The 24,052-nt window shown below is 41.9% G+C and overlaps 1 protein-coding gene across 1 annotated transcript in view; it reads left to right on the top strand.

Moving 5' to 3' along the window:
- Positions 1-24,052, top strand: part of JMY (junction mediating and regulatory protein, p53 cofactor) — a 469,755-nt gene that overhangs the window by 120,624 nt on the left and 325,079 nt on the right. The window contains exon 2 of the mRNA XM_053701369.1: positions 7,145-7,318. Within this exon, the coding sequence (XP_053557344.1) occupies positions 7,145-7,318 (174 nt within the window). The remainder of the gene's footprint in view (positions 1-7,144; positions 7,319-24,052) is intronic.

Here is a 24,052-nt window from a genome sequence, read left to right as displayed (position 1 = left end):
CTGGGATCCCCTTTGTTCAGAAATAGCAGACATATATGGCTTTGGCGTTGCTTTTTGGTAATTAGAAGGCCGCTAAATGCCACTGCGCATCACACGTGTATTATGGCTAATAGTGAAGGGGTTAATTATGTAGCTTGTAGGGAGCTTACAGGGTTAATTTTAGCTTTGGTGTAGAGCTCAGCCTCCCACCTAAAACATCAGACCCCCTGATCCCTCCCAAACAGCTCTCTTCCCTCCCCCACCCCACAATTGTCCCAGCCATCTTAAGTACTGGCAGAAACTCTGCCAGTACTAAAATAAAAGGTATATTTGGGCTTTATTTTCCTTCAGCATATTTACATATGCTGCTGTATAGTATCCCCCATTAGCCCCCAACCTCACTGATCCCCCACCAAACAGCTCTCTAACCCTCCCCCTCTGCTTTAATGGGCGCCATCTTGGGTACTGGCAGCTGTAGTGTAGCGGTTCCCGCTCGCTCCCGCCCCGTGCACGCAACCGTGCGCGCCACCCCCGTGCACGTGCGCGCGCCCCCGTCGGCCCCGCTCCCGATCCTACCCCCCTCCACATTACAGGGCACATCGATGGCCGCCCACCCGCCTCCCAGACTGGCTCCCACCCACCAACGATACCGGCCATCGATATCCGGTGCAGAGAGGGCCACAGAGTGACTCTCTCTGCATCGGATGGCCATGCAGGGTTATTGCAGGATGCCTCCATCGAGGCATCACTGCAATAACTGGAAAGCAGCTGGAAGCGAGCAGGATCGCTTCCAGCTGCTTTCCACACAGAGGATGTGCAGGGTACGTCCTCAGGCGTTAACTGTCTTTTTTTTGAGGACGTACCCTGCATGACCTCGGTCGTTAAGGGGTTAAACAACTTTCTAATTTACTTCTATTATCAAATTTTCTTAGTTTTCTTGTTATTCTTTGTGGAAAAGCAGAAATGTAAGTTCAAGAGTGTGCACGTGTCTGCAGCAGTTTTGCAAAGAGGTTTTACATTAGCAGAGGCACTAGAAGGCAGCACTATTTCATGTTGTGTAGTGCTTCAAGCATGTGCACGCTGCCTACCTAGGTATCTCTTCAACAAAGAATAACATGAGAATGAAAAAAAATGATAGAAGTATATTGGAAACAAACTATTGGAAAGTAAATTGGAATCTGAATCATGAAATAAAATTTTGTCCCTTTAATCCATAAAATATTCTATCTAATGCAAACTATTCCATTCCCTTTACATCACTCTGATATACGAATGATAAATAAAAATCTAATTTAAATTCCTTTGGCAAGACAAAAGACCAATGTTAAGCCTGGAAAAATTATAAATGCCTAAGGAAAAAGGAGGGCTAAATCTAATAATATACAATAAAATAGCCCTAGCAAAATTTATGATAGACTGGTTGATAATGGGTAACTATTATTGTACAGATATAGAGCTAGAACAAAAAATAGTATATCCTTTTACTCTCTTTGCACTGGCTCACAGGTGAAAGATCTACAGTGGATATAAAAAGTCTACACACCCCTGTTAAAATGTCAGGTTTCTGTGATGTAAAAAAATGAGACAAAGATAAATCATTTCAGAACTTTTTCCACCTTTAATGTGACCTATAAACTGTACAACTCAATTAAAAAACAAACAAATCTTTTAGGTAAAGGGAAATAAAAAAAAAATAAAAAAAATAATATGGCTGCATATGTGTGAACACCCTTAAACTAATACTTTATTAAAGCACCTTTTGATTTTATTACAGCACTCAGTCTTTTTGGGTATGAGTTTTTCAGCATGGCACATCTTGACTTGGCAATATTTGCCCACTCTTCTTTGCAAAAACGCTCTAAATCTGTCAGAATGCAAGGGTATCTCCTGTGCACAGCCCTCTTCAGATCACCCCACAGATTTTGAATTGGTTTCAGGTCTGGGCTCTGGCTGGGCCATTCCAAAACTTTTAATCTTCTTCTGGTGAAGCCATTTCTTTGTTGATATGGATGTATGCTTTGGTTCGTTGTCATGCTGAAAGATGAAGTTCCTCTTCATGTTCAGCTTTCTAGCAGAAGCCTGAAGGTTTTGTGCCAATATTGTCTGGTATTTGGAACTGTTCATTATTCCCTCTACCTTGACTAAGGCCCCAGTTCCAGCTGACGAAAAACAGCCCCAAAGCATGATGCGGACACCACCATGCTTCACTGTGGGTATGGTGTTCTTTTGGTGATATGCAGTGCTGTTTTTGTGCCAAACATATCTTTTGGAATTATGACCAAAAAGTTCAACTTTGGTTTCATCAGACCAGAACACCGTTTGCAACATGATTTTGGGAAACTTCAGATGTGTTTTTGCAAAATTTAGCCGGGCTTGGATTTTTTTTTTTTTTTGTAAGGCTTAATTTTAAGTCTTGCCACTCTACCCCATAGCCCAGACAAATGAAGAATACGGGCAATTGTTGTCACATGTACCACACAGCCAGTACTTGCCAGATATTCCTGCAGCTCCTTTAATGTTGCTGTAGGCCTCTTGGCAGCCTCCCAGACCAGTTTTCTTCTTGTCTTTTCATCAATTTTGGAGGGACATCCAGTTCTTGTTAATGTCACTGTTGCACCATATTTTCTTTACTTGATGATGACCGTCTTCATTGTGTTCCATGGGATATCTAATGCCTTGGAAATTATTTTGTACCCTTCTCCTGACTGATACCTTTTAACAATGAGGTCCCTCTGATGCTTTAGACGCTCTCTGCAGACTTTGGCTTTTGCTGTAGGATGCAACTAACAAAATGTCAGGAAAGACCTACTAGAACAGCTGAACTTTATTTGGGGTTAATCAGAGGCACTTTAAATGATGACAGGTGTGTACCGACTCCTATTTAACATGATTTTGAATGTGATTGCTTAATTCTGAACACAGCTACATCCCCAGTTATAAAAGGGTGTTCACACTTATGCAACCATATTATTTTATTTTTTTATTTCCCTTTACCTAAAATATTTCAGTTTGTTTTTCAATTGAGTTGTACAGTTTATAGGTCACATTAAAGGTGGAACAAGTTCTGAAATGATTTATCTTTGTCTCATTTTTTTACATCACAGAAACCTGACATTTTAACAGGGGTGTGTAGACTTTTTATATCCACTCTACCTATACTGTGCAAAAAGATGCCTGTAATGAACAAATCTATTAAAGCCTGGCAGAATATTTGTTCAATTAGCGGATCTAACTTTTAAATATCGGAATATTTTCCCATACAGGGAAACCCTCTTTTTTTTTTTTTTTTTTTTTTTTTGGTTTTATAAAACTTTTATTGAAATATAATTGCGATACAATACAATGCAGATTCTAGAAACAATTGTACAGTTGGTAGGTGGGTACCTGTGGCCTCACTCTATGCAAGAGTCCATGGGGTTTAAAGTCTAAGTGGTCCTTGCATTGGGGCATATTGAGTGAGGGGATTCAATGACAGTCCTCTTAGTTGTGGCAAGTTCCCAGTTTAAGACTGTAACGCAATTGGAAGATAAGTGAGTCCGTGCGTTTCAGCTGCAACGTACATGGCTGTAAACAGTTATTAACAGTTGTAAACAGTTATAAACAAATAACAAATGCCTTTCTGTCCTTTAGTATCGCCTTACCTGCCTATGTAACATAAGAGTAATGTATAGTGAAGGGGAAAGAGGGAGGGGAAAGGTGAAAAAAGAGAGTGGGGGGGGAGAGGAGAGGGAGAGGGGAGAGGAGAGGAGGGGAGGGGGGGGGGGAGGTCTGGTCGGAGGCATTGTTCCCTACGGGGCGCCGGGCGGGGTAGAGTGTGTCGTCTCTCTCAGGGTGTGGGAGAGAGACTCCCAGTAGAACCGGACTTCGTGAAAGAAGGCCAGGTTACCATTCTTGAAGAAGGAATACTCTTCCCCCTCCAAGAGTTCCGAGATGTGGTGGAACCATTCCTGGGTCGTGGGGACATTTGAGGATTTCCATTTCCGGGAGATGAGTGCCTTCGCACTATTTATGGTAATTTGTAGGAGTTTCCATCTGATCTTGCAGATCTTGCCATATTTGTGGTTCAGGAGGGCAGTGAGGGGTGATAAGCTAAATGTTGGACCCATGAGCTCTTTAAGGAATCTCTCTACTCTCTTCCAGAAAGGGGAGATCACTGGACAGTACCACCATATATGGGCCATCGTTCCCACTGCCCCGCACCCCCTCCAGCAAGTGGCGCCTGCTCTTGGGTAAATTTGTTTAATTCTTTCGGGTGTGAGGTACCAACGGAATAGGATCTTATGATTCAGTTCTAAGATTCTAGCTAGGGACGAGGACTTGGAAGTGCTATATAGAATCGCCAGCCATTGCTCTTCAGATATTTCTCTTCCTAGTTCTGCTTGCCAGTGGAGCTTGTATGAGGGGGGCATTGCCATAGGGGTTTTGTCCAACATTTTCTTTGCTATAGAAAGGGAGCTACGGGGCGGGGAGCCTGACAGGCACAGTTTTTCAAATGGGGTCGGTTCTCTAGTTAGACTGTCCTTGTGGGGTGAGATTTTCAGGAGGTGTGTCAGTTGGGCATATTTGAGCCAGGAGGAGAAGCTCCCCCCAGCTATGTCTGTCATTTGTGAGCGCGTTTTTAGAGTGTGGTTAGAGACTAGGTTGGCAAATGGGGTTGTGTTAGACATGCCGCTTGGGCAATGCCTCTCCGCCAATAGGCCTCCCAGGAATTCGGCGTTGTGTGATATTGGTGTCATCGGGGAGATAGGGGAAGAAATACCCTTGTCTTTGGCTCGTATTACGTCCCAGGTCTTGAAAAGGTGGGCATAGAGTTGGGATGTCTTTGCGAGGGGTGGTCGGGCTGAGGGGATGATCCAAGCTAGGGGTCCCAGGTTAGGGGAGGTTAGAAGGAATGAGTCGATAGATGCCCATGCTTTGCTATTTGTGTTGTCATGCCATTCAAGAACTCTCTGCATCACTAATGCCTTATAATATTGTTGGATCGAGGGTACACCCAATCCACCCGCTCCCAATGGGGACATAATAACTTTTTTGCTAATGCGTGGTTTAATACTGCCCCAGATGAATGAGTTTAGCATTGACTGTATTTGGTGGAGGTATGGGGAAACCCTCTTTTTATAGCGGGATATACAACAAAACCTTTCATGGGCAGAATTAGAACTTAAAAATCTTTATCAATCAATAAATAAACAAGATAATCTTATTAAAACCTTTCAGAATATCGGACAAGAGCTTCCCATTATCAAGTCAGAAATTTTATAATGACCTTAATCCTGCAACATGGATACAATTGGAATTCAAAATTTCTGGAAAAAAAAAATCTTCATTCAATTTAGAAGTGGAATATATTTCCCTAATATACAAGTCTTTAATGACAAAAGTGAAAAAGTAATACAGAGGAGTAACTCTAAATGGGCTGAAATAGTAGGTACAGACTTGGCAGGTAATGTAATAACACAAAGTATAAGGAGAGTAAACAAAGCATTGTTAGAAACATACTATCAAGAATCCCAAGTTAAATTAATTCAGATGGAATATTTAACTCCATATAGAATGGTCAAAATAACCAAAATATAAAATGTGGCAATAAAAAGGCAAATATATACTACATTGTTTCTGGTATTGTCATAAAATTAGAACATTTTGGGATAAACTCTCTGTTTGGCTAAGTAATACAGTTCAAACTAGAATAAAATTGGAACCCCAAGATATCATATTTCTTTTAGATGGAATTAGATACAGGGGAGATACAAACATTTTTAATTTATCCATTCTGCTGGGTAGGAAAATAATAATAAAACTTTGGAAGTCCCGAAAAGCTCCTAGATTGGGGAATCTGAAATTAGAGCTCAGTAATATTCTAATATTGGAACAGATAGATACCATATCCCTTATAGAAAATCGAACAAGAGCATTTATACAGAAGTGGGAGAAATTTATATTAGCCCAAGAAATAGATTTGCAGAAACAAGTCTTAACCCCTTTTATAAATACTACTCAGATGATGGAGTATATGCTTCAAGGACAATGGACGTTCTTAGAAGATTAGAGGGTGTGGGTGGAGAGAGGGAGATAGAGAAGCCCTTTATATATTTTTTTCCTTTCTTTTTTCTCCTTTTTTGTTTTCTTAAATCAATGGGTTGCTTAATTTTAGCAGCACGATTCACACTGGTTTATGTTAATATCCTTGTTAAAATCTGAGACATAAGAATTTCTTTCTTCTACTGGATATCTACGAATCGGATAATTAGTGTTTATTGTATTCTTTGTTTGATCTAAATGTTTCGAATGTCTCTTAATTTATATACTTTTTGCTTGTACATAATGACTTACATATTGGTCAGAATCTTATTCTGTAAAATAATAAATATATATATATATATATATATATATATATATATATATATATATATATATATATATATATATATATATATATATAAAAATAAAAAAAGGATATGTAATATAATTGCAAACTACACACAATTATGATTTCACTTAACTAATTTTGACAGTGTGTGCAAACTCACCTAAAGAAGAAAATAAATAAATACACCAAATAAAAAATAATTACAGCCCTATGAGCTCTGACATCTTTAGCACAACAGAAGTAGTCTAGCAGAGGAGTCAGTAGTTCCTGCTAAAATGTCTTAATGTATACGTTTGTGAGCTTTGTGCTTTATACACATAATAGAAGGTCTCCTGGGGGAATATCACTGCTGCAAACGATATTATTGAGGGTCTCATGTCAAACGCTGCTGCAGTTTCAAACTGTCAGCAACGGCAACAGTACGATACAGTGAATGGATTGCACAAAAGACAGTAATACATTTTATTATGTAACATTTGTATAAAGTAAAATATAAAGATATTTGTATATCGATCAGTAGGTCTAAAAGTAAATTGCCTATTTCTCAATTTATTTTGAACAATTACTTTATTTTGTAATAATTTAGTAATAATGCAGTCAAATTAGTATATTACAGTTAAACATTTTTTTTTTTAAGATTGAAGCTATTAACCCATTTAGCATGGTCCATTTTATTGAACCATGGATCCTTGTATTTGTCAAGCAGTGGTATAAATGAAATCATGTACAGATATTGTTTTGTCTGTTTCTGTTAAGATTACTTTTAACATGTTTTTTTTTAAAACTTTTTTACAGTTGCTCGAAAAACACAAGACTACAGAAGACATGACGGAATTAATTGAGTTATATCAAATGGAGGATGAAGCCTATAGCAATCTTGTAGAAGCTACTACAGAGCTATACCAATACCTTCTCCAGCCATTCCGAGATATGCGTGAGTTAGCAATGCTAAGACGACAACAGATAAAGGTACTGTACAAATAGATTTATTGTTTTCTGGTAGTATATGACTATTGGTTTAGCAAAAGTGTTAGTTTAACCTAATTGGCCCTGGCACCTATGAAAATGCCCTGCTCCAGCTATGTTGAAGAGGGGACATGACAGTGCATATCTCTCATGCAGGATGAACTTCTTCTACAGTCACATTTCACTTTGCCTAGCTAAGAGCTCTTTGCCCTTTAACAGTAGTGGCATTTTCCCATGCCTTACACACATTTTGATTCTAGATTGTAAGTTCCCACGGGAATAGGGACCTCAATTCCTCCTGTATGTGTTTTGTAAATTTTGTCCTGTCTTAGAAGTTTTATATTATTGTTTTATTTAAATTAACTATATCCATGGACAGCGCTGCGGAATATGATGGCGCTTCATAAATAAAGTATAATAATAATAATTCTGGATGCACTTTAATAATTTTTAGCACCTGCACTATGTGCCACTGGTTCCAAGTCATCAAGCTTTTTGTATAATCAGTGCTGGAGATGGTCCTCACGGTAAAACAATTGTTTCCAAGGGGCTTCTTGGCTGTGCTCTCCCTGTTGCAGGTCAGCTTAGTACTCATTTTCTTCCTAAATGGAAAGAGTCCACAGCTGCATTCATTACTTTTGGGGAAATAAGAACCTGGCCACCAGGAGGAGGCAAAGACAACCCAGCCAAAGGCTTAAATACTCCCACTCCCCATATCCCCCAGTCATTCTTTGCCTTGCGTCCCAGGAGGATGGCAGATAAGTGTCAGAATGTTTCATTTTGGTTTTTGTCTCTTATGGAGGGTAGTACTCTTTGGCATGGGACAGGCGTTTTATGTAGTCCTGTCAGTTTCTCAGTGAGGGCTTGGATGAAGTCCGGAGATGCAGGGAGTTTCTTTCTGCGAAACCATCCTGACTCATATTAACAGCTCCTCAAGCAATTGGCGTTGTCTAACTTCGCTTCGCTGCCTGCTTTCTTCTCTCAAGTCCATGGCGGAGGCGATGCTACTATCCGTCACACTTGAAGGGCCGTGTTTCTGTTCCACGGCGTAGATTCCGGTAAGATCGTTTCATTTTACTTTATTCGCAATGTACTGTAATGTGAATGTTTCCCGAGAGGCTACCAACTTGCGGGTCTAACTTATAATGTAAGGGTCTCAGTGAGTCTCTTTTAGTATCTTGGAATTGAGGGTTAATATCTCCTGAGGGGGGTTATTGAACGGGGGGGGTTATAATCATGTTTATGTGATTCAACCTGCTTATGTGCGATGTTTACTGGGCTCGTGGTTGGAACATTGATGCCTTTGGAAGTGACACAGCCTTTTGGCTGGGCGCGCTTGTTTGGACTATACGGTTCACCTAGTGTTCGGGCATGGCTACGCTCCGTTGTTCCATTTCCGCATTCCCGACCGCGTGGCAAAGGAAATTTTCTAGTCCGCAGGGGTCTGGTCATTGGGGGTGTCAGGTGCCTTTTTAGTTTTTTCACTACTTTAGTCCATATTTAAATATCCTCTATTCAGCTATGGAGGATTCTGATGCTGATACTGTTAATTTCAGATTCAGTTACAGAGGATTCCGATACTGAGACTTTTTTGATTTCAGATTCTGTGTCTGGTGATGAATCCGGAGTGGCTTCGTTGACGCCAGTCAACCAGTTTTGTTCTGTATGCCATTTTAGAGCGCCTGGTTCCTCAGGCTCGGGGAATCCAGGGACTGCTGAGCCATCCTCCTTTGGGGGCCCTGTCCTCTGAGGGCGAGTTCCCTACCAAATCATACTTCTGCACATGCGGGTAACCCAGTTTATGGTTCCTCCATGCGGGGGTGGCGTGTGGTTGCAGCACGTTTTCGCTTCCACATAATGTTGGCGATTGTTCGTCTGCAGAGTCCAGACGTTTATTTGAGAATGTGCTTATGCCCTATTGACCCGGGCCTTTCTGCCTTGGGGAGGGCCTCTACAGTTCCCCTCAGGAGTATCTGTCCCTGAGTGTTGTGCCTTCCGTTGCAGGATTGCTCACCTTTGCGTATTGCTCAGACATGTTTTTCAGTTATTGAATGACCCGATCGTTACTAGATACGTGGATTTTCAGTCTGATTCGAATGGTGCACCTCATTAGACATCGGGGGATGAAGTAATTTCCTGATTGTCATTTGTTAGAGATCTTTCCCAGTTTTGTGTGATAGGGCTCCATTTGGCTGGTCCTGCGGGTAGGCCTGTGTCTTTTTGGGCGCTAACCTCCGGGTTGCCTTATATTTTATTTATATCCAATGGGGATGTCTTTTATTTGTTTTTATTTCCTTTGGGAACCTTCTGGGATTGATACTCTTTATTACTTCTTCGGAAGTTGTTAGTCCTCTGTTTAAAATGTCTGTTTTCTGTTTTTTCCCCTACTGGGGAAAATGTATGCAGCTTGCCGGTTGGGACCCTAGGTGCTGGTTGGTCCTGTCGGGTTCGTCCGGTTTTGCAGCTGTTCAGACACGTGGCGCTGTTCTGCTCGGCTTATTCAGTAGAAGCGCCGCATGCTCAGGTTATCATTGTTTTTCATGTTAAACTAAGCATTCGAGAGGACCTGTGGGTCTGTGAGGTGGGAAGGATTGTTTCTGTCCTTATAGCCTTCAGTCATAGATGACTGGGTAGGGGAGTTTTTCTGCTGCGTCACTCTGACATCTGATTTAATCAGATCTTAGAGTTTCTTCCCACATGTGGTGGAGGGTGGGAGGGCTTAATGCCCCTTGCCGCTATTGAGCGGTTTGGCCTTCATTTTTTAGGCCTCTGGATGTGTCCTTTAGGGCTTGATCCAACAGCTTGTACAGGATAGCTGTCTAGCATGCGGAAGGTTTGCAGTTTGAAACCTGTTGCTGCTCTCGACACCTTGCAGGTGTACGTGTAGCTGTTTCTAGTGAGTGGCTCTCCTTTTAGGGATCTATGTTTCCGGGTGATGGTTGTTCCCTGCGGGGACTTTTGTTAGGTCTGGGTTTTCCGGAGCTGGGTAGGCTTAGTGCCTTCTCTTCCTTGTGTCCTCTGCTTGTGCGGAGGTGTTAGGCAGACTAGTCCTGATAGTAAGATTTTTTGGACCTCAAGGTATCCCTTGGTTGTCCTGAGGCTTTGAGAAGTATCTTCATACGATTTCTAGCCTTGCTTTTTGGAACGTTGGACTTAGCTAGGGGTTCCTTCCTTTGGTCGGAGTTTTTGAGTTCTTCTCGCTATCCGGATTCTCTGGATATGCATCCATACCCTTTTGTGTCTGGATTTTTGGCCGGTTGGGGTGTTTAGTTCTAGGTTATGGTTTGCCTGAACTTTTAGGTGCCCGGACCTGTTTTTCTCCCTGAGACTTCCAGTTGCTGTTGCTTTGCTTGGCCTTTTTACTGACCCAGTCTTAGGTGGCTTTGGAATCTTGGCTCTCAGGGCTGGGGTGTTCCACGGTAATGGGAACTTGGGCTATGTCCTTGCTCCATCTACCTCACTTGGTCATGGTTGGTTGGCCAGGTTTTCAGAGTATTTTTTACTCTTTGCCACAGAGTGACCCATGACATCTGGTGGTTGGCCGTGTGGCTTCAGCCTTAAGGGTGGTTGGTTCATACCCAGCTGCTGGATGCCCAATTTCTGGTGCGCCTTAGGGTTGCATTCCCCTGGTCAGCTTGCCAGTGTTCCTGTGGATTCCCTACTCTGCAGGCGAATGTGTTGGCTGTGCCTCTGCTTGGCAAGCTACTTGTAGGGGGGGGTCCTTTTCTAGGACATCTGTGTTGGGAATTTCACTTCCCATTAGCCAGGGCCTTCGGGTCTTGAGGACAGTTGTAGCCCTTTCGCCATCATCCCTTTTTTTTTTTTTAGGGGATATTCTTCTCCCTATGGAGATGGAGTCCTTGCTTGGGGCTTCTCCTGGATGGGAGGCGGAAAGGTGGGATTAGTTCTCCCTGGGGTCTTGCTTGCTCCAAGCAGACTTGTTGGGCCTTTATTTTGATAGATCCTTAGGTCTATGGCCTTGTTGTCTGTTTCAGAGTCGGGTTGTACTTGTGCTCTGTGGGGATGGCTGTGCTATCCTTACGCTCATTCCTGTACCTGTTTCGGGATTCTTTTGTTTCCCTGTCTTGGATCCCGGAGGCTGGGTTGGTCCAGCTGAGTGTGGGTCTGCAGGTCAGGATGGCCGAGCGGTCTAAGGAACTGCGTTTGCGGAGTCTCCTTCTGGATGTGTGAGCTTGTTGAGTCTATCCTGTAAGTTTAGTCTGCTAGGGTATAGATTTTCCTTTGAACTTGCTCCATTGATTAGAAGAGGGTTTACTCTTCCTTCGGGTTCTGAAAGTATACTCTCCTTCTCGGGGGACCTCGATTGAAGTTTTTGTGTTCCCCTTTTCAGGGGCCTGTGTGTAGGTCCGGCGACTTGGGTTGCCTGGAACGTGCCCTCTGTATGGGGGTTGCTTTTGCGGTCTGTTTCTTGCTTGACTGCTTTTTCTTCCTCTCAAGTACCCTCTGTGTCGTCCTGTTGTGGACTCTGTTCTCAAACTTGGGGTTTTTCACCTGGGTGTATTACACACTTTTTCATGGTCTAATACCTTGGTATTCTATGGCCAGACACTGGGAGGACATTGGGGAGACATCTGTCCTGTATCTGTGCCTGGACTTTTCCTGCTGAGCTACTGGGAGGGCATGAGGCGTGTGCCAGTAACAAGAGGCATCCTGCCTGGAGGCACAAAATGCCCTCCTCTTCTGCTGTTATAAAATGGACTGCACTGTCTCATCTTGTAAGTGTCATTTTCTTTACTGCAAGCCAAAAAATACAGCTCCCAGTAAACCAGTGATACAGTGTTAAAGGGACAGTAAACTCCTTGTGATTACAAAACCATTCTGTTGTGTTGCTGTAGAATAACATATCAGCCAAGACTAAACCTGTTTAATAAATTCACATTCTTTTAACCACAATTGTTTATCAATAGCAAAACTCTACCCACCATTTGCCTTTTTTGGAGTAGCCAATCTGGGCTTTAGTTTGCAGACAGCAAGGCTAGCCACTGTCATTAATTTAGTAATAATGTACATTGTTTTGCAGCAGTTAGGAAAAATATGTAGCAGGGTTAGTCTTGAGGAGTCAGCATGGTTTATCTCAAGTTCTGAGAATTAGAAATCCTCTTTCGTGAAAATATATTTCAAAGTTGTTTCATTATTCATAACTAAACATGTTATATAAAAATCTCAAGCTGTTTACTGCCCCTTTAAGAAGATTTATAGTCATGAAACTGTGATTAGAAAATTTTGCTGTTGATATACTAAATAGGTTTTAATGACTAGAACATTTACTATTGAATCTTCGCATGCCTCTGTGTCCAATCCCTGCAAAGGGTTTTAACATAGTTAAAATGTCTGCTATAACATGGTAGCGCAGTCCAGTTCATAAATGGGACACAGGACGGAAAGCCAGTCAGGAGTTGTTACAAATAACAGGTACCAGCAAAGGGAATGTCATTTGTGTTAAAGCTCAGAGTATTTTTCACAAATTTTAGTTTAGTAGATCATCTATAGATTGTTATATAATGTATAGAATGTGAACACATTTGGCAAACCCTGGCATCAACAACTGACACTTTAGCATATCAAGTACAGGTGGCCCTCGGTTTACGCTGGTTCAATTTGCGCCGTTTCAGAATAACAACCTTTTTTTTCAGTCATGTGACTGCTATTGAAAAGCAGTGCACTAATTAAAATAGCCAGTAGGTGGAGCTGTCCGCTTGTGTTGCAGCAAAGTTATGCAAGCTTAGCAGACTGAAATTAATCCGTGTACACAGACCACAAACCTGAGCAATCAAGCAACAAGATCTAGCAGCCACTTCCATATTATCTTCCTGGCCAGCTGCTTGAGGTGAGGGTGCATAACTGCCTATTAATCACTCCAGATTGAAATGCATAGAATAGGTGCAGACCCAATATTATCTAACATGCTAACAATGCAGAGAACTGTTTGCAAAAAAATGCAAGTAAAAAAAAAATGTTTTTGTTCATTAAACTTAGTTTGATTATATTTTCTGTGTTGTGTGATTATTTTATTAGGTTATAATGCTGTGTAGCATTTAAAGTCTTCATTTCAAAGCTTTAAAAATAATGTATTAGGTGTTACTTATGTTACTCACTTCCCATTAACTTGCATTATAAACTGAGTTTCAATTTACAACAGTTTCGATTTACAACCATGCCTTCTGGAACCTAACCCCGACGTAAACTGAGGGCTACCTGTATATCAATCAGTATATGTTGTAACATGTACAGTTTTTATGTTATAATATACCTTAATATCTTTTTGTATCCAATCTATAATGCAAACCTCAAGACTGTTCAATAAAAATTTTCACAAGTTTACTCTGATGTATTAGTCACATGTTAAAAGCACAGCTATTGGCCTGGCCTTCAGCGTCATATTAAAAAAAAAAAAGTCCCATATTAAATATCCGCTCTATTTTGTTGTCACAACTCCTATTAACCATACTCTGATTATGTGTAAATAATGTCCATGGATACCACTTAGTCTCTGTCAGAGTTGTTACCCCGGGCCTTAATAGAATAGAGTGTGATCCTTTGCAACATTCAAACCTCTAGGGAAAAGGTTGTCCAGGCGATGGATCCATTGTGCCTCCTTTTTAAGGAATTCACGGTGTCTCTCCCCTCCCCCCTATGTTAAAGGGGGCACCCTATTTATCAACATCGTTTTGATCTTGTATACACTGTTGTCTCTCTATAAAGTGCCTGGCCACCAATTGATCAGTTTGGCAATCCATGAGAGCTGTTCTTATGGCACTCCTGTGGATCACTAGTCTATTTCTAAAAAGATGTTTAGGCAACAATGTTCCTCAACAATGTAGTAAAGTCAGTTTTGACCACTAAATGTCCCGTAAATTTATAGCTTTACTACATACCATTCTTTGTGGTGAAGCATTAAAAAAGGCAATGTGAGGTCACCACTAATCAATGTCCAGTTGTTTTACTTCACCGATTATCGCTGTATACTTAGTTATGTAGATAATTTTGTCATCATCCAATTGTCCTCTTCTGTTTGATACTAGCAACGTATGACCTCTGTTCCCGTTGTTGTTGTTTGCGTTCCTTATCTGTATAATTTTTGATGGGGGGCATTTTGCCGCTTTTAAGAGGAGGTGGGTGAAAACTCTAAGCAGGCAATACAAAGTTCCTGTCTTTGGGTTTTTAAAATAGTGTTGTACTTCAACTTAAATTCATGTGAAAATACAAAAGTAAACCAGCACTCTGCATTGAAATAAATTTATGGGCAATAACTTTATTTGAAAGGATCAGATCTCTGGTTAATGAAAAAAGTCCCCTCTATTGCCCCCAAAATTAAGTGTAATGCAATGCGACTGCGATGACCCGTTTGTATTGTCTTTCACCTCAAATACCAGTGCAAGTTTGTTTGTGCTGGTATTGCGAGTGGAGCACAAATGTAACTTTTTCTGACAATTGTGTGTAGCTGTTAGCTGTAAAACTTTCACTTCTGACCAAATTTCCTGTGCCTTTGAAGCTCACACATCCCCAAAACATCAGAGATCCACCTCCGTGTTTCACAGTAGTAATGGTGTACCTTTCATCACAGGCTTTGTTGACTCCTCTCCAAATGAAGCGTTTATGGTTGTGGCCAAAAAGCTACATTTTTGTCTCATCACTCCAAATGACTTTGTGCCAGAAGGTTTGATTCTTGTCTCTGTGCTGTTGTGGCGTATTGTACTTTGTGGCATTTGCATAGTAATTGCTTTCTTCTGGCGACTCAACCATGCAGCCCATCTTTCTTCAAGTGCCTCCTTATTGTGCATCTTGAAACAGCCACACCACATATTTTCAGAGAGTCCTGTATTTCACCTGAAGTTATTTGTGGGTTTTTCTTTGCATCCCGAATAATTTTCCTGGCAGTTGTGGCTAAAATTTTAGTTGGTCTACCTGACAGTGGTTTGGTTTCAACAGAACCCTTCATTTTCCACTTCAAGATTAGAGTTTGAACACTGCTGATTGACATTCTCAATTCCTTGGATATCTTTTTATATCCCTTTCCTGTTTTATACAGTTCAACTACCTTTTCCCGCAGATCCTTTGACAATTCTTTTGCTTTCTCCATGACTCCAGAAATTTCAGTGCAGCACTGGATGAAAGATGCAAGGGTCTGTCAGGAGTCCAGAAACTCAGTCACCTTTTATACACACACACTAATTACAAGCAAACAGATCACAGGTAAGGATGGTTAACCTTTAATAGCCATTTAAACCCCTTTGTGTCAACTTGTGTGCATGTTATCAGGCCAAAATCACCAGGGTATGTCAACTTTTGATCAGGGTCATTTGGGTAGTTTCTGTTGTAATTATGATTTAAAAAGAGTAAACACAGTTGATTGATAATAAATGGCTTAGCTAGTCACTAACCATGAGTGAAAGAAAAGTTTTTGTGTTATCATTCATATTCTCTGAAAAATGGCCAAGAAATCATAAATTCTGCCAGGGTATGTAAATCTATGAGCACAACTGTACACACATATTAACACATAAATATATATGTATATACATATTTACTGGGAGCACACAGTTCCCATAGACCCGCCAACTTTAGCTCCCCAAAACTGCCTGGTGCAGTTATTTTATTAAAAAAATAAAAATGCTACAATTTTTTTTTTTTTATAAAATACACACCACTATATTTTGGGGGCATTTGGGGCACATTTATGAAATTAACCAGAGATCTGATCTCTAGCTAATTTTATATGCACTAATTGTTACCGCAAGCTCGCAGTAACCAGCCACTTGTAATGGCTGGTTATTTATTGTGCGTCCGCAAATAGGCAAATTTGTCTGTTTGTGGGTGTGCGTTAAATTAGTGCTCCACTTGTAATCTGGCCCATAGAGAGGGCTAGATTACAAGTGGAGCCGTGTTTAGTGCCTTCCCTTGAAAGTTTATACTGCTAAAAGTAAGCTTATTTTTAAAAAAAAAAAAATTTTTTTTTTTTCTTTTATTGAGGTAAATTAAACTGAGTACAGGCATAGCAGACATCATTATGTCTCTGAGTTACAGCTCTTATCAGAGACATCTAAATATACAAAAAGTTTCATCTGTACAGGAAAGAAAAACAGGCTGGAAGTTGAACAACAATGAAGTAAACCACCAACATCAATTTTAACTATAACCAGCGCACACCTCAATAGAAATTTACTAAAGATTAGGGTCCCTTATCATGTCATATCTAAAATCCCTAGTACTATTTGAGTCTCAAGGAACCTAGGCCAGGATTTACCGAATCAAATCAGACTGCTGCAACGCACCCTCCACATCTGCAAGGTTACGTCCCATAATACAGGGATCCTTTCTAGCTTATTAGAGGGTCCACAAAAAGTGTGGAATTTACAATAATGAATGGGGTTACCTCAAATTGAATAATAATAAAATTATATATATTAATTAGAGGGACCAGACTCTGCTGAGGAAGGGAGAGATTTGGCATATTGTACCTTACCTATCCTCACCGGTACTTTGACACTTTATCCAGGCAGGTGGAGTAGAGGTGGGGGGGGAGGGGAGGGGTGTGTGGAGGAAGGGGAGGTCAGACAGAGGAAAAACAGGAGAACTCAGCCATGGGGAAGGAGAGAGAAGAAAGCCTCACACATGGGAGGACTCACAGCCAAAAACTCGTGGACTAATTGGACCCTCACATTCAGAGGGCATTCTATTGGTCGCCCGGTGGATCTTGTCTATGAACCCATAGGTCCCAAATTCTCCAGTACGACTCAATTTTGTTCAGGTGGTGATAAAATCCTTTTTCCATCAAGGCATAAGTCTCTAAGGTCTGTTTAATGCTAGTCAGGGGAGGTGAGCCCGTCTTTCTCCACATTCTAGCAATCAAGGTTTTAGTGGCAGCAAAAATAAAGATGGCCAGTTGTCTCTGAATTTTAGGTATTTTTCGTGGAAAAATATTCAGAAAGGCCACTTTAGGAACTTTCGGGAGAGATATCCCGGTCAAATCGCATAACTGAAAGACTTCTTTCTACAGCTGTTCTAGAACTGGGCATGACCACCAAATATGAATATCCGAGCCTACCTGACCACATCCTCTCCAGCACAAGGACGAATGAGATGAAGTCATCTGAGCCAATCTCAGCGGGGTGTAATGCCATCTAAGGCAGATTTTAATATATAGTTCCAATGAGTTGGCACAATGAAGTGTCTTTTTAATGAGTAAAAACGCTTGTGCCCAAATCATTTCGGGGGCTTGAATTCTTAAATCCCGTCCCCAAGCCCTTAATTGCCATATCTCCCCTGCACATACGTCTCTCATAATTAGCGAGTAATGAATAACTCGACAAAGATGAACCAAATTTACATTTCTCTTCCCAAAGGGTTAAGTCCCTAAGGTCTGAAGACGGAAATCCCCAACTGGATAAGAATTTGTGCAGTCTCTCAAATTGGAACCATGGAGGGAGATGGATATCATCTCTCTGGCGCTTCGGATCAGCGGGTTGTAAGGTATTTTGGTGGTATAGGTCAGAAACCCTTAGTAAATCCCATTGTTTCCACTGAGAGCCATGGGAGTCTGGAAGGCCTCTTAGCAGATCGGCAATCAAATGGATTGGGGAAGGATGTGGAGCTATTTCCGTATAGTGTCTGATATTTTTCCAGCAATCTAGGGCTTGTCCGACTATTGGATTTAGGATGAGAAAACTATCAATCTTATAGTCCGGGATCCAGGGAAGATCACTGAGAATGATGCCCGGTGGAAGGGAAAACTGTTCGACCCTCTTCCAACCTTGTGACATGTCACTCGTCCCCCAGTAAGAAATGTGAGTCAGTCTAGCTGCCTCATAGTAGATGGTGATGTTGGGGAGAGATACTCCTCCCATGTGGTAAGGCCTCTGCAGCGTCTTTCTGGAAATTCTTGGCTTTTTCCCCTGCCAAATATATCTGGCCATCAGGGCATTGAACTTTTCTAAAAGAGAACGGGGGAGGTTAAGTGGAAGACAACGGAAATAATATAGTATCCTAGGTAAAATGGTTATTTTGACTGAGGTCATGTGCCCCATCCAAGAGACTTCTCGGAAGGACCATGAGTTGAGCAGCTCTCTGGTTTCTGTTACTAGTTTGTCATAGTTTTTTGACCTGACTAACTCAATGTTCGGGCCCAATTGGACTCCCAGATGAGTGATAGTCTTGATGACCAATGGAATTGATAGGACTCCCGAAGGATCTCTTTTTCAAATTGCGGGATATGGATCGCAAGAGCTTCCGTTTTGGCGTGATTAAGTTTATAAAAACTTAGGGAGCTGAATTGAGAGAGAGTCTCAAAGCGCCGGGTGTGACCCCAAGGGGTTGGTCAGAAAGAGGCTGACGTCGTCTGCAAACAATGCTATCTTTTCTCCTCCTCCCGCCTTCCACACTCGATGACTTAGAGGGACTCCTCTAATCAAAGGAGAGTTCCTAATAGCCTGGGCCAACGGTTCGATCGCCAAAGCAAACACAATGGGCGAGAGAGGACAGGCCTGCCTTGTTCAATTAGTTATGGGAAAACTCGATGAACAACATCCCAAACCTCTAACTTTGGCGCTCGGGCAGTTATATAGAGCCTGGATTGCCAGAACTATCTCCTTAGGGAACCCAGAGCTAAAAAGAACCTCCCAGAGGTACTCCCATCTGACCCTGTCAAACGCTTTTTCAGCATCAAGCAACAGGTCCAGCATGGGGACCCCTAGTCTGTGTGCCTCCGAATTTTTTTTTAAAATGCGCTTCCCAAAGTGAACCCCACCTGATCTGGATGCAGAAGGTTGGGGGTAATAAGGCGTAATCTGTTGGCCCACAACTTAGAATAGAGCTTTACATCTATATTAATTCAGGGAGATAGGACGATAACTCCCACATTGGGAAGGATCTTTATTGGGTTTAGGAATAGTAAGAACCGTTGCTTTTAGTAGTTCGCTTCTGAATGAACCTTTCTCTCTGGCCTCCGTAAAAGTCTGGAGGAGCAGAGGTGAGAGGTCAAGCCGGAAAGGTCTTATAGAACGTTGCCGGGAAACCATCCGGACCCGGAGCCTTTCTATTTTGAAGTTGAGTAATCACTACCTTCAACTCAGAGATCGAGAAGGGTGCCTGCAAGAGGTCTACCTCTTTCTGGGACAAAGTGGGCATGTTCATGCCCTCTAGAAAGACTCTAATTTGATCCTGAGGGGAGGTATTCTGCACTTCCATTCGATGGAGGTTGTACAGGTTGGAATAGAACTCCGCAAAGGCCTCACCAATATCTCTGGGGGAGGTCACTTGAGTATTCCCTTTGTTTACGGACAAAATGCGGGAAGAAGCCAACCTACCTCTCAACTTCCTTGCTAGAATAGTGGAGACTTTATTACCTTGGTAGTATGAGTTGTTTAAATCTGCTTACTGCCTCCCTAATTCTGGTTAATTCCAACTATTTGATTTGGTTTCCAAGGGCGTCTATTTCTACCGTTAACTCAGGGGAGGGACTAATTTTGTTAAGGTTTTCTTTAGTCCTAAGTTTGGCCACCAAAAGGCCGAAAGGTGCCCCTTTTAGTTTTCTAATAGAGGCTTGTTTGTGGATACAAACTCCTCTAATGTAGGCTTTGAGAGCTGCCCAAAGCATTTGGTGGGAGGGAACAGAATTTCTGTTGTGGTTCAAGTACCTCCTGTATAGAGTTCCGAATCAGAGGCTGAAAATCAGGGTCAGCCCACAGTGAGTCTGGGAGCTTCCAACTCTGGCTCGGAGAGGAACCCAAACCAGAGTCCAATGACACCAAGAGGGCATCATGGTCAGACCAGGAGCAAGGCTTAATCTTAGAACCCTTAATTATATTTAGCGTCCAGGTATCTGTGAAAAAGTAGTCAAGTCGTGAATATGAGTTGTGGGTCTAGAGAAATACGTGAAATCTTTGGTGGTTGGATGGCAGGACCTCCAAACATCAAACAGATTATATTGGGAGATGAGATCTCTGAATTTTTTGGCTGTGGAAAGTGAGTATGAGTCTACAGTTTTGCCCTGACTAACTTTTTTATCTAGGTAAGGATCCCAAATCATGTTGAAATCACCACCTAACAAAAGTCTCCCAGTTTTTATTTTGCAAATATTTTGTAGCATAGTCTTAAAAAACTTAGGCTGATTCTGGTTAGGAGCATATACATTAACTAACGTATAGATTTGGCCATCTAGTTTACAGATTAAGATAAGGTACCTACCCTCTGGTCTGTTTCAAGGTAAATTTTTTCATAGCTAACTAGGCGATGGATAAGGATTGCTACTCCCCTGGTCTTGTCTGAGTGGGAGGCCGACACATAATTGGTAAAATGTTGAAATTTTAATTTAGATGAAGGGTAGTTTAACCAGTGAGTCTCTTGGGCAAGCACTATTGGGTCGGGGAGGGTTTCATCCAGTTAGCTATCTCCTGATCTAGGGAGGATTTGTTACCAGTGGTAAAGGGATAGAAAATGGTAACAATAGTATGGACTGTTAATCTAGATTAGAACTGAGTTATAATCGGTATTAGGGGAATTTGGCGGCACTATTCACCGCCTAACAAGGAAAATACAAATAAACCCAATGGGTATGCTAATTCCTTGATCTCATCAAGATGAGAAGTTACAGTGTGGGGTGGGGGTGGGGGTGGGGAGAGGATCTTAATTCAGATCTTACGTCTGAGTAATAGATTCTCTACTGCCTGGAGGAATAGAGGGGGCCACGGGAGGTGTTTGTTGAGAATGACTATTGAGTCAGGAGACTCATCTCTAGAAAACTAAAACGGGTATATTCCCTTCACGAGTTAGAGTATTAACTTTACAAACTTACAACATCTGCTAGTGAAGGGAAGTACCATCCAAGTATTAACTAACAAGAAAGATACATATTGGTAAAACTAGAACAAAGGACAGTGTACAAATTAACACATCAACATTTAAACTAAAAGTGAACATTTACATCAACATAATAGGCGAACCTTATTAATCTTTCTCTTCCCAGTGAATCAGCTCAAAGAGGTACAGCTTAGGGGAGTGTAAAAGACATCCTGCAAATATATATATATATATATTTTTAATATTAGGGACAGGGAGGGAGATTACGGACCTAGAGGTTGTTAGGGGAATGCGGGACTAATTTGACTATAAAAGTTATAAAGGTATCAGGGGTATATGTAGGCCTTTAATCAGTCTAGTAAGATCAAATAAAGCCAAACGTAGGGCGAAGTCAAGTTCATATATCCCCATTTGTGGTATGAATTCTCATAAGAAACTAGTGAGGGCCCTGTCTCTTTTTCTTAAGTAGTTACCGTACCTAATGTAAGCTAGATGTCTATTGAATTAGGATTAGTGGGATACCTCTTTGTGGAACATGGAAAGGGATAATCATGCAAATTGTATACATTCACAGTCAAAATAAACTTAGCTGAAAACCAGGAAGAGAGAACTAAGACAGTTAAGTTGCCTAAGATATAGTAAAAACATGATATTGAACAAAACTCACAACAAGGTCCAAGAACCCAGTGTGGTAACTTCCCAATAACTCATTCTCTCATTTGTTGATGTGCTGCTTAGTGAGTCCAGTCATGGCCCATGGACAGTCTAATCAGGTGGTTCCATCTATGGTATGGTCTCGGGGTGAGATTGGAGTATCCCCAGAGTTTTTCCTCAAGGTAGGCCTCTGAGGAAGAGGGGCCCATTCTTGAGCTGTAGCTTGAAGTACTGAGGGCGAAGGGTTTGTCTCTCTAGGCTTAGATGGAAGTCTCTGGAGGTCCCATTTTTTTAAGGAGATCCATCCCCTCGTTGATAGTAGAGACCGTGTGAAGAGCGCTGTTTCTGTTGACAATTAGCTTGGTTGGGTAACTCCATTGGTACTTGACTTTGTGTTGTCTTAGAACTTGTGTGAAAGGAGTGAATGATTTATTTCTCTGATGTGTGAATTGGGAAAGATCTGAGAAGATCAGAATGGATTGAAACTTCTCTGGTAATGAAGGTTTGTTTGCTAATTCTCTTAAAATCCTTTATTTATGGGTGAATAAATGAATTCTGGCTAACACATCTCTGGGTTTATCTGCCAAGATGTTACAGGGTCTTGGGGTGCGATGGACCCCAATCTATGAGGAAGCTTGGGGCGTCTAGATCAGCTAGAAATAAGACACAAAATTCTTTGAAGTTTTCCAGATCTCCAGTTGAGATTTCCTCATATACTCCCCTAAACCTCAGATTATTTCTTCTGGATCTATCCTTTAGATCTGAGAGTTTAAGTTCCAAGTCCGAGATTTGGATAGCAAGATTCTGAGAGTATTACAATAAGTTTTCATGATCCACTGCTAGGTCGTCATGTTTTCGTTCCAAGGCCTCAGTTCTCTCTCCAATCACTGTCATATCTCTACGTAGTTCTGACGCAGACCCCTTAATGGCCTTAGTGAGGGTATCCTGAAGAGTGTTCATGCGTTTTGAAAGAGTGTCCACTATGGTGGTCGCCATATTGTTGAGGGGCGGAATCTGGGCTAGATGTGTTGTAGACATGGTTTCAGTGTCTTGGTTGTCTAGTGAATGGGTATCCTCAGGGGAGGAGCTTTTTTCTTCTCTAGGGGTAGCTTTAAAATGGTCAACAACGGTTCTTCTAGGTTGATTCACCTGCTTAGACTTTTTCTTATGAGATTGAGACATAGTGGGGACTGGACTATAGTAATTTAGGTTGTCCTAGATTCTTAGCTCTTGGTATGGAAATTAGTGATGTAAAGATGTATCTTTCAGAATCTCACCTCCTTCTGGCCCCCTTCCTTAGGCCATTGTGTAGCACAGCATAATCAGCAGAAGAACATCTGGAATCTGCCGCATAAAGCCTCTCTCCTGGGGGAAGGTGTCATCTAATGACGATGTGGGAACGTGTAGAGAGGCTATGACCCACTGGGAAAATCCCAATGGGAAATGGTAGGAGAGCACTGTGACCCAGAGCTGAGCAGGAGGGGACCTCAGAAAATTCTAAGCCTTAGGGTAATAAGATCTTGATATGAAGAGGAGGGTGCAGCCTCTCCCCCCCCCCCCCCCAATGTGCAGGGAATGATCTACTGAGATCTTGCAGGCTTGTTATTGTTACTCCTAGTAGCTGCCGGCTGTTATCAGTAGCCGCTTGTTTTAATGCAGGGAATAGGCAGTTAATGAGTGAAAGGAAATCTTAGTAGTGCACCTACCCTCTAAATCCAGGGATCAATGGGTAGTTGTCGTGTCTGGGTCAGTGCACTTAGCTGTTTACCTCCTTCCTCTCCCCTAGGCCCAGTAAGCCCTCCGTAAGAAGTATAGGTCAAATATTAATGGGTCAGGTTTGGAAACGTAGGTGTGCAGTGATCTTACCCTAATCCCGGATGGAGCGCTGCTTCCTATATTTACCCGGCTGTTGATGTACTCCTGAACTGTAGGTCTTTAGCTGGAGTAATAAGCTGCAACCGGGACCAGCTCAAAATTGTGCAGTAACCTCAGATGAACTACTGCCCCAGTAAAACGGGGGTAAGTCTCTGACCAGATCCGGGTCCCCTAAGTCAGCCGAGGGGAGACAAAATTGAGCTGCAACAAGCTGGGACCCTGAGGTACAAGTTAGGCTGACTGATGGAGACTTTATAGAAGATGGCAAGATGGCGGCTTTTCGCACCCTTTTGTTTGTAGCTCCGTCAGGTCCCTCTGTTGCGACACGGCCTTTCTTTGTGTTGAAATAACTGCTGAATCAGACTCACCACGGCACTCAGCCCCGGCAAAGCA

Source organism: Bombina bombina, chromosome 2 (assembly GCF_027579735.1).
Source record: "Bombina bombina isolate aBomBom1 chromosome 2, aBomBom1.pri, whole genome shotgun sequence".
In the NCBI taxonomy this organism is placed as follows: Eukaryota; Metazoa; Chordata; class Amphibia; order Anura; family Bombinatoridae; genus Bombina; species Bombina bombina.
The sequence above is the reverse complement of the archived record's forward strand: the minus strand, read 5'-3'. Positions and strand labels throughout refer to the sequence as shown.